The 12081-nt window shown below is 41.9% G+C and overlaps 1 protein-coding gene across 1 annotated transcript in view; it reads right to left on the reverse strand.

Moving 5' to 3' along the window:
- The window catches only part of ltn1 (listerin E3 ubiquitin protein ligase 1), a 92523-nt gene extending 81059 nt beyond the window's left edge, over nt 1-11464 (reverse strand). Inside the window, exons 1-8 of the mRNA XM_064971319.1 lie at nt 11321-11464; nt 10648-10854; nt 5304-5402; nt 5158-5217; nt 4747-4917; nt 1751-1803; nt 1096-1276; nt 500-673 (exon numbers count right to left, since the gene is read on the reverse strand). Coding sequence (XP_064827391.1) covers nt 500-673; nt 1096-1276; nt 1751-1803; nt 4747-4917; nt 5158-5217; nt 5304-5402; nt 10648-10854; nt 11321-11362 — 987 coding nt within the window. The 5' untranslated portion in view covers nt 11363-11464. The remainder of the gene's footprint in view (nt 1-499; nt 674-1095; nt 1277-1750; nt 1804-4746; nt 4918-5157; nt 5218-5303; nt 5403-10647; nt 10855-11320) is intronic.
- Nucleotides 11465-12081: the final 617 nt, after the last annotated feature.

Genomic DNA, 12081 nt, shown 5'->3' on the forward strand with positions numbered 1-12081 from the left:
CTCGGTTATAGGTGACCCGGCTCGGTTATAGGTGACCCGGCTCGGTTATAGGTGACCCGGCTCGGTTCTAGGTGACCTGGCTCGGTTCTAGGTGACCCGGCTCGGTTCTAGGTGACCTGGCTCGGTTCTAGGTGACCCGGCTCGGTTCTCGGTGACCCGGCTCGGTTCTAGGTAACGCTGAGCTTTCAAATGAAGCTTCTGCTGCACAGGTTAACAGTGGACTACCATCTGGTTCAGAGACATTAAAACCAGGTTTAACTCCATCAGGCAGGATGAAAAAGACTACAACGACCACGATCCTTTCCTAGTTACGGCCACGTTCACCATGATCCTTAGCAAAAAAAAGAATGTTGAGTGCCAATCAAATCCCTTTCAGAAATATGGCAGAGCTTGAAATAGTCCCGGGAGTTTTCCATAGAAATATGTGGATGACGTCAGCCCTAGCACTACGATCTACCTGTTTGAATGTCTGTGGTTAAACCACGCCCAGAAGACTTACTGTTAAGGTGGAGAGCGTGTGGAGCACAGCTTCCCAGAGAGGAGGCAGCACCACAGGGTCCGTGTCGTCTATAGACAGTAGAACAGCAGGACAGACTCTGGCAGCCTCCGTCTGCACCAGACCTGGTGTGAGTTCACACAGGGAAGACACCACCTCGAAGAAAGCACCACGCACCTGGAGAGAGAGACCAGAGGACACGTCGAGGAGGTTAGCACCTGGAGAGAGAGACCAGAGGACACGTCGAGGAGGTTAGCACCTGGAGAGAGAGACCAGAGGACACGTCGAGGAGGTTAGCACCTGGAGAGAGAGACCAGAGGACACGTCGAGGAGGTTAGCACCTGGAGAGAGAGACCAGAGGACACGTTGAGGAGGTTAGCACCTGGAGAGAGACCAGAAATACACGTCGAGGAGGTTAGCACCTGGAGAGAGAGACCAGAGGACACGTCGAGGAGGTTAGCACCTGGAGAGAGAGACCAGAGGACACGCCGAGGAGGTTAGCACCTGGAGAGAGACCAGAGGACACGCCGAGGAGGTTAGCACCTGGAGAGAGACCAGAGGACAGAGGTGTGTGTGTGTGTGTACCCCCATCTCCGTACCTGTGGGGTCTTGTGTCTGCTGTACTTCCAGAATTTGGCCTGGTTGAGGAGGTGTGTCAGTCTGTCCTGCAGGTTGTGTGCGTCTGTCTGGGGTAAGGAGGACAGCAGTCTCTTCACCCCAAGTAGAGAGCTGGTAAGCAGGCGGAGGAACTTCGCCTCCCTCTCCTCCTCTGGAACACTCCTCATAACACATCATCAACAGGTCAATGAATCAGTCTACCTCTGCTGCTGGCCAAACACATCATCAACAGGTCAATGAATCAGTCTCTACCTCTGCTGCTGGCCAAACACATCATCAACAGGTCATATCATCAGTCAGTCTCTACCTCTGCTGCTGGCCAAACACATCAACAGGTCATATCATCAGTCAGTCTCTACCTCTGCTGCTGGCCAAACACATCATCAACAGGTCATATCATCAGTCAGTCTCTACCTCTGCTGCTGGCCAAACACATCATCAACAGGTCAACTCATCAGTCTCAACCTCTGCTGCTGGCCTATCAGCCTCGAGCCAGGGTTATTCAGCCAGCACTACAGATCACAGCTTCTCTGGCATTATGGGTATGACTTCATTCTTCCTTATAGTCAAGGACCCTGCTTACTGTGGGTGCTAAACAGCAGTCATATGTTATATGAAAATAGATGAACTACTCACTGTGGGTCACTGAGGGTGTCTGCCGTCTCCTTCAGCAAGTTGTCTTGAAGTACCTGAAGTTCAACATCACAATCATCATCGTCTCTATCACAATCATCATCCTCTCTATCACAATCATCATCCTCTCTATCACAATCGCCATCATCGTCTCTATCACAATCGCCATCATCGTCTCTATCACAATCATCGTCATCGCAATCGTCTCTATCACAATCATCGTCATCGCAATCGTCTCTATCACAATCATCGTCATCGCAATCGTCTCTATCACAATCATCGTCATCGTCTCTATCACAATCATCGTCGTCGCAATAGTCTCTATCACAATCATCGTCGTCGCAATCGTCTCTATCACAATCACCATCGTCTCTATCACAATCACCATCGTCTCTATCACAATCACCATCGTCTCTATCACAATCACCATCCTCTCTATCACAATCACCATCCTCTCTATCACAATCACCATCCTCTCTATCACAATCACCATCCTCTCTATCACAATCACCGTCCTCTCTATCACAATCACCATCCTCTCTATCACAATCATCATCGTCTCTATCACAATCATCTTCGTCTCTATCACAATCGTCACTATCACAATCATCACCATCGTCACTATCACAATCATCGTCACTATCACAATCATCGTCACTATCACAATCATCGTCACTATCACAATCATCGTCACAATCACAATCATCATCGTCACAATCACAATCATCATCGCCACTCAGGTTAAAGACCTCTTCATCATTTTGATAATCATCTCCCTCAACACCATCCCACCTAACCCAACACCCCTCAATGTACTATAATATAGACTACTGACAGTGAGAACCTCTATAGTATAATATAGACTACTGACAGTGAAGACCACTCTCTATACTATAATATAGACTACTGACAGTGAAGACCTCTCTCTATACTATAATATAGAGTACTGACAGTGAAGACCACTCTCTATACTATAATATAGACTACTCACAGTGAAGACCTCTCTCTATACTATAGTATAGACTACTGACAGTGAGAACCTCTATACTATAATATAGACTACTGACAGTGAAGACCACTCTCTATAGTATAATATAGACTACTGACAGTGAAGACCACTCTCTATAGTATAATATAGACTACTCACAGTGAAGACCACTCTATAGTATAATATAGACTACTCACAGTGAAGACTACTCTATAGTATAATATAGACTACTCACAGTGAAGACCACTCTCTATACTATAATATAGACTACTGACAGTGAGAACCTCTATACTATAATATAGACTACTCACAGTGAAGACCTCTATAGTATAATATAGACTACTCACAGTGAAGACCACTCTCTATACTATAATATAGACTACTCACAGTGAAGACCACTCTATAGTATAATATAGACTACTCACAGTGAAGACCACTCTATAGTATAATATAGACTACTCACAGTGAAGACCACTCTCTATACTATAATATAGACTACTGACAGTGAGAACCTCTATACTATAATATAGACTACTCACAGTGAAGACCTCTATAGTATAATATAGACTACTCACAGTGAAGACCACTCTCTATACTATAATATAGACTACTCACAGTGAAGACCACTCTCTATACTATAATATAGACTACTCACAGTGAAGACCACTCTCTATAGTATAATATAGACTACTGACAGTGAAGACCACTCTCTATAGTATAATATAGACTACTCACAGTGAAGACCACTCTCTATACTATAATATAGACTACTCACAGTGAGAACCTCTATACTATAATATAGACTACTGACAGTGAAGACCACTCTCTATACTATAATATAGACTACTGACAGTGAAGACCACTCTCTATACTATAATATAGACTACTGACAGTGAAGACCACTCTCTATAGTATAATATAGACTACTCACAGTGAGAACCTCTATAGTATAATATAGACTACTCACAGTGAAGGCCACTCTCTATAGTATAATATAGACTACTCACAGTGAGAACCTCTATAGTATAATATAGACTACTCACAGTGAAGACCACTCTCTATAGTATAATATAGACTACTCACAGTGAAGACCACTCTCTATACTATAATATAGACTACTCACAGTGAAGACCACTCTCTATAGTATAATATAGACTACTCACAGTGAAGACCACTCTCTATAGTATAATATAGACTACTGACAGTGAAGACCACTCTATATACTATAATATAGACTACTCACAGTGAAGACCACTCTCTATACTATAATATAGACTACTGACAGTGAAGACCTCTCTCTATACTATAATATAGACTACTCACAGTGAAGACCTCTCTCTATACTATAGTATAGACTACTGACAGTGAGAACCTCTATACTATAATATAGACTACTCACAGTGAAGACCTCTCTCTATACTATAGTATAGACTACTGACAGTGAGAACCTCTATACTATAATATAGACTACTGACAGTGAGAACCTCTATACTACAATATAGACTACTCACAGTGAAGACCTCTCTCTATACTATAGTATAGACTACTGATAGTGAGAACCTCTATACTATAATATAGACTACTGACAGTGAGAACCTCTATACTATAATATAGACTACTGACAGTGAAGACCACTCTATAGTATAATATAGACTACTAACAGTGAAGACCACTCTCTATACTATAATATAGACTACTCACAGTGAAGACCACTCTCTATAGTATAATATAGACTACTCACAGTGAAGACCACTCTCTATAGTATAATATAGACTACTGACAGTGAAGACCACTCTCTATACTATAATATAGACTACTCACAGTGAAGACCACTCTATAGTATAATATAGACTACTGACAGTGAAGACCACTCTATAGTATAATATAGACTACTGACAGTGAAGACCACTCTATAGTATAATATAGACTACTCACAGTGAGAACCTCTACAGTATAATATAGACTACTGACAGTGAAGACCTCTCTCTATACTATAATATAGACTACTCACAGTGAAGACCTCGTCCTTGCAGAAGCTAAGAGCCTCAGCCTGTTTGCTGGGGGGGAAGGCAGCGCTGAAGGCCTGGCAGGCAGCAGAGGCAGCGGGAGGATAGCTGTCACACTGAGACAGCAGCCAGTGGCCCATCACACTCTTCAGGTAGGGAGCTAGACTACGCCGCACCTAGAGTTATACAGAGATCAATGGGTTATTCAGAGATCAATGGGTTATAGAGAGATCAATGGGTTACTCAGAGATCAATGGGTTACTCAGAGATCAATGGGTTATTCAAGTGTCTGTCCGTCTTGCTGTCTGTGTGTCTGTCTCTCTGTCCGTCTTGCTGTCTGTGTGTCCGTCTTGCTGTCTGTGTGTCCGTCTTGCTGTCTGTGTGTCCGTCTTGCTATCTATGTGTCTGTCTCCCACCTTCAGGACCAGTTGTACAAACGCCTGCTGGGTGGCCTCTCTCACACGTCGGTCGTGGTCCTGAAATCAACAACATCAGAGTTCACATACAATATGCAAACACTTGAGAGACCCCCCCCCCCCTCTAACATCTCACGAAGACTCACCATTGAGATCTTGCAGTAGATCCTGGGCCAGTAAGGCAGAACTCCTTTAACGACCTCTGAGTCCCGCTCCTGACACATTGCCCCAAACTCCTGCACTGCCTGTCGGAGAGAAACAGAGAGCAACATGTCAGAGCCTCCGGGACAGGGCTGGTGTGTGTGTCTGTGTGTGTCTGTGTGTGTGTGTGTCTGTGTGTGTCTGTGTGCACTAAGTCTAGAACATTCTTCTCCCAAGGGAACTGAAGCGACTGGTACTCTATCAGTCTTCATGGTACTCTATCAGTCTTCATGGTACTCTATCAGTCTTCATGGTACTCTATCAGTCTTCATGGTACTCTATCAGTCTTCATGGTACTCGATCAGTCTTTATGGTATGTTGGTACTCTATCAGTCTTCATGGTATGTTGGTACTCTATCAGTCTTTATGGTACTCTATCAGTCTTCATGGTACTCTATCAGTCTTCATGGTACTCTATCAGTCTTCATGGTACTCTATCAGTCTTCATGGTACTCTATCAGTCTTCATGGTACTCTATCAGTCTTCATGGTACTCTATCAGTCTTTATGGTATGTTGGTACTCTATCAGTCTTTATGGTATGTTGGTACTCTATCAGTCTATGGTACTCTATCAGTCTTCATGGTACTCTATCAGTCTTTATGGTATGTTGGTACTCTATCAGTCTTTATGGTATGTTGGTACTCTATCAGTCTTTATGGTACTCTATCAGTCTTCATGGTACTCTATCAGTCTTCATGGTACTCTATCAGTCTTCATGGTACGTTGGTACTCTATCAGTCTTCATGGTACGTTGGTACTCTATCAGTCTTCATGGTATGTTGGTACTCTATCAGTCTTTATGGTATGTTGGTACTCTATCAGTCTTTATGGTACTCTATCAGTCTTCATGGTACTCTATCAGTCTTCATGGTACTCTATCAGTCTTCATGGTACTCTATCAGTCTTCATGGTACTCTATCAGTCTTCATGGTACTCTATCAGTCTTCATGGTACTCTATCAGTCTTCATGGTACGTTGGTACTCTATCAGTCTTCATGGTACGTTGGTACTCTATCAGTCTTCATGGTATGTTGGTACTCTATCAGTCTTTATGGTATGTTGGTACTCTATCAGTCTTTATGGTACTCTATCAGTCTTCATGGTACTCTATCAGTCTTCATGGTACTCTATCAGTCTTTATGGTATGTTGGTACTCTATCAGTCTTTATGGTACTCTATCAGTCTTCATGGTACTCTATCAGTCTTCATGGTACTCTATCAGTCTTCATGGTACTCTATCAGTCTTCATGGTACTCTATCAGTCTTCATGGTACTCTATCAGTCTTCATGGTATGTTGGTACTCTATCAGTCTTTATGGTACTCTCTCAGTCTGTATGGTACTCTCTCAGTCTTTATGGTACTCTATCAGACTTCATGGTACTCTATCAGACTTCATTTACATTTACATTTAAGTCATATAGCAGACGCTCTTATCCAGAGCTTCATGGTACTCTATCAGACTTCATGGTACTCTATCAGACTTCATGGTACTCTATCAGTCTTCATGGTACTCTATCAGTCTTCATGGTACTCTATCAGTCTTTATGGTATGTTGGTACTCTATCAGTCTTTATGGTATGTTGGTACTCTATCAGTCTTCATGGTACTCTATCAGTCTTTATGGTACTCTATCAGTCTTTATGCTATGTTGCTACTCTATCAGTCTTTATGGTACTCTATCAGTCTTTATGGTATGTTGGTACTCTATCAGTCTTTATGGTATGTTGGTACTCTATCAGTCTTTATGCTATGTTGGTACTCTATCAGTCTTCATGGTACTCTATCAGTCTTCATGGTACTCTATCAGTCTTCATGGTACTCTATCAGTCTTCATGGTACTCTATCAGTCTTCATGGTACTCTATCAGTCTTCATGGTACTCTATCAGTCTTCATGGTACTCTATCAGTCTTCATGGTACTCTATCAGTCTTCATGGTACTCTATCAGTCTTCATGGTACTCTATCAGTCTTTATGGTACTCTATCAGTCTTTATGGTACTCTATCAGTCTTTATGGTACTCTATCAGTCTTTATGGTACTCTATCAGTCTTTATGGTATGTTGGTACTCTATCAGTCTTCATGGTACTCTATCAGTCTTCATGGTACTCTATCAGTCTTTATGGTACTCTATCAGTCTTTATGGTACTCTATCAGTCTTTATGGTACTCTATCAGTCTTTATGGTACTCTATCAGTCTTTATGGTACTCTATCAGTCTTTATGGTATGTTGGTACTCTATCAGTCTTCATGGTACTCTATCAGTCTTCATGGTACTCTATCAGTCTTCATGGTACTCTATCAGTCTTTATGGTACTCTATCAGTCTTTATGGTACTCTATCAGTCTTTATGGTACTCTATCAGTCTTTATGGTATGTTGGTACTCTATCAGTCTTTATGGTATGTCGGTACTCTATCAGTCTTTATGGTATGTTGGTACTCTATCAGTCTTTATGGTATGTTGGTACTCTATCAGTCTTTATGGTACTCTATCAGTCTTTATGGTATGTTGGTACTCTATCAGTCTTTATGGTATGTTGGTACTCTATCAGTCTTTATGGTATGTTGGTACTCTATCAGTCTTTATGGTATGTTGGTACTCTATCAGTCTTTATGGTACTCTATCAGTCTTTATGGTATGTTGGTACTCTATCAGTCTTTATGGTACTCTATCAGTCTTTATGGTACTCTATCAGTCTTTATGGTATGTTGGTACTCTATCAGTCTTTATGGTATGTTGGTACTCTATCAGTCTTTATGGTATGTTGGTACTCTATCAGTCTTTATGGTACTCTATCAGTCTTTATGGTATGTTGGTACTCTATCAGTCTTTATGGTATGTTGGTACTCTATCAGTCTTTATGGTATGTTGGTACTCTATCAGTCTTTATGGTATGTTGGTACTCTATCAGTCTTTATGGTACTCTATCAGTCTTTATGGTATGTTGGTACTCTATCAGTCTTTATGGTACTCTATCAGTCTTTATGGTACTCTATCAGTCTTTATGGTACTCTATCAGTCTTTATGCTATGTTGCTACTCTATCAGTCTTTATGGTACTCTATCAGTCTTTATGGTATGTTGGTACTCTATCTGTCTTTATGGTATGTTGGTACTCTATCAGTCTTTATGGTATGTTGACTGTATTTTATTTTAATCTGCCCATGTTTTTTTTAGAGTCAAATTCAAACAGTCACATTTTTTACCGCATTCTAGCGCAGATAAGCTTTTTTTAATCTCCTGCGCACATGAACGGTTTAGGAGCGGAGGGAGACATTTAGGAGAGGAGAGAGACATTTAGGAGAGGAGGTAGATGTTTAGGAGCGGAGGTAGACATGGACCGATGTGCTGGCTAGTGTAGGAGTGGAGGTAGACATGGACCGATGTGCTGGCTAGAGTAGGAGTGGAGGTAGATGTGGACCGATGTGCTGGCTAGTGTAGGAGTGGAGGTAGACATGGACCGATGTGCTGGCTAGTGTAGGAGTGGAGGTAGACATGGACAGATGTGCTGGCTAGTGTAGGAGTGGAGGTAGACATGGACAGATGTGCTGGCTAGTGTAGGAGTGGAGGTAGACATGGACCGATGTGCTGGCTAGTGTAGGAGTGGAGGTAGACATGGACAGATGTGCTGGCTAGTGTAGGAGTGGAGGTAGACATGGACAGATGTGCTGGCTAGTGTAGGAGTGGAGGTAGACATGGACAGATGTGCTGGCTAGTGTAGGAGTGGAGGTAGACGTGGACCGATGTGCTGGCTAGTGTAGGAGTGGAGGTAGACGTGGACCGATTTTTAATAAATCCATTGAATATACACCATCACAAAGAAACCCATTATTAAATAGTTTTAGGCAGGTCCTAAGAAACATTATAGACCCATAAAATATTCTGCTGTGTCGATTGATAATAAAATATATATTTTTTAAAACTCTACACAAACAAAAACATATTTTTCTAAATATTAGCTGGCTGGCTAGCATTTATGAGTCCAGCAAACACGTTTCCTCACATGCTAGGAACATATTTCCTCCAATGTTAGAATGAAAAGGTCTATTTCGTTGCCAAAACACACGTTTTATGGAGACTTGTGGGAGGACTGCTGATGACGTCACTCAACTGTATGTTCTTTCGGTAGTCTGATTGGTCCAGACTGAGGAGAAATCTGCATACGATGCATCCCTGACCACTCCCCTCTGAAGAGGTCAGACAGATCTGAACACAATCAGACCACAAAATGACTTTTTGGTGCGTCTACACCCGTCTTATCAAATGTGATCTTCGTATTCAGATAGCAAAAGTCACATGTAAGTGTTAAGTGTAGCGTGAAACGATGCTGAAATAGTTGACCACACGTGGGTAGGCTATTGATTCAAATCATATTATAAGGATTGGATTACTTTGGGAGTCAACAATTTGATGCCTTCAACTGCACTAGCCTACTTTATTACAATTCAGTGATATTTATTCCCACAGTAATTCGTTCTGGATACATCTCGCTGTGGTTTAGAAAACAGAGATTATTTTATTTTTTTTACCTTTATTTAACCAGGTAGGCAAGTTTAGAACAAGTTCTCATTTACAACTGCGACCGGGCCAAGATAAAGCAAAGCAGTTCGACACAGAGTTACACATGGAGGAAAACAAACATACAGTCAATAATACAATAGAAAAATAAGTATATATACGATGTGAGCAAATGAGGTGAGATAAGGGAGGTAAAGGCAAAAAAAGGCCATGGTGGCAAAGTAAATACAATATAGCAAGTAAAACACTGGAATGGTAGATTTGCAGTGGAAGAATGTGCAAAGTAGAGATAGAAATAATGGGGTGCAAAGGAGCAAAATAAATAAATAAATACAGTAGGGGATGAGGTAGTTGTTTGGGATAAATTATAGATGGGCTATGTACAGGTGCATGTGGAGAGACAGGTGAAGTGACACGCCTCACAACGTTTTACAACTGCCAGGATGAGTAGTAACGGGCGCTGCCTAGCAACCATCAAAAGCTTAAATAGTGCGTACCAATGCTGCCTCAGCATTACCAGCTACTAGATGACGCGTTATGGTCATTCCAGCATCTGCATTGGCTGTAAAGCCTCTGCTGAATTCAGGGCATTAATACTTCTGGAACTTCGTTTACAGGATGTACCGCCCCCACCTACCATCAACCAATCATGCCAATGTGGAGCCCTCCACATCGTTACAACATTTGGGAGGCGCGATGCAGTACAAAGGTTGATTTGGCCTCTGTAAAAGTGTATCTCTCTTTCCTTCTATTTCTCTAAGATCTTTTACCTTCAGTTTGGTGACTGTGTCTCTCTTAGATAGTTTCCTCAACACCAGGCGAAAGTCAGCATCAACCAGGTTGTCAATCTCCTCTGCCCCATGGACAGCAGGCACATAGCCCGGCTCTGTGGTCGTTGTGGTGCCGAACCCCACGAACCCGGGAACGACACCACTCTCCCGGGCCAGCAACTCGGCAGCCCGCCCGCTGCTGGACGGCTGGTGGTGGAAAATTGAGCGAAATGTCAGATTCACAACTGGAGTTGTTAGGTAGTTATTTAGCACATTGACCATAACATTGCCATAAGTAACACCGGGTAGCTCACTGACAAACTAGTCAATTGATTTCTAAGTTTGATTGTGTCAAACATGACATTCTGGAAAGTTGTGCTGGCGTGAACTTTGAATTGGCAAGTTAACGTTACCTAATGGGTCGGTGCCAACCGGGATCCTTGGGAATAGGACATCCCAACTCTGACCAACACACCATTGAAGTTGACATTTAAAACGGTATGGGTAAGAGGTTATGATTTAGGGTAGGGAAGTCCCAATGATCCCGGATATCACCCAGCTTGTCTAATGTTTTGTAGCTAGCTAAGCTAACTACACAGATATCATGACTAACGTTAGAATAGCGAGATAATGTATATCTGGCTCAATCGATAGCAGAGGCGAGGTAACTTACCCGGACGTTTCCTTTCGTTCGCTGTTTATTCTTTCCTCCCATGTTATGTATTTAATTTTTTTACAGATTTAGTTAACTTTCAAACATTAGATAACGAGCCAAAGATCAAAAAAAAAGCATGGGGTTTGGAAATGGAAAATACGTCACAACAGTTACCCGGAAAACCCGTAAAAAAATACCGGAAACACGTCATCATAGCGCAGCTAGATCTTGGAGCAAGATGTTTCACCGGCAGTGCAAAAAAAGACTCCTGAATCCTAGTCGACCACATAAAAACCAAAACAAATGTTTCACCGGATGTATAAATCTGAAGAATTTAAATGTGAAGAGAGAAAACCCAGTGGCCAACAAGTGGAGCGAGATGAAACTGGACCTACATTCTGCGGATCGTGGAAAATGACGATCTCAATATAGTTTTCTGTTCCCAAAGCAATAATCTGTTAAGAACAGAATACACTGAGTTTTGTAGACGTGACCCTATGACAACATGTTTGTTGTTTACAAGGAGTGCACGGGCGAAGTGACTTATTGCACATGTGTACCTCACAGTGAAGTTATTCACTAACGGGAATATGCAAATATTTATTTCTGAGTTCCAGTGAGGATTTCCTCCACTGAAAAATGTGTTACAGCTGTTGATAAGTTGATAAGGCATTAATAATAATATAGCAATTGTTTTCATGTCATAACATTAATATATATAAGGGGTGGGGGGGGGTCATAGCTATTTGCAATAAAATGAATGTTTAACCCTTTATCAT

Source organism: Oncorhynchus masou, chromosome 8 (genome assembly GCF_036934945.1).
Source record: "Oncorhynchus masou masou isolate Uvic2021 chromosome 8, UVic_Omas_1.1, whole genome shotgun sequence".
Taxonomy (NCBI): Eukaryota; Metazoa; Chordata; class Actinopteri; order Salmoniformes; family Salmonidae; genus Oncorhynchus; species Oncorhynchus masou.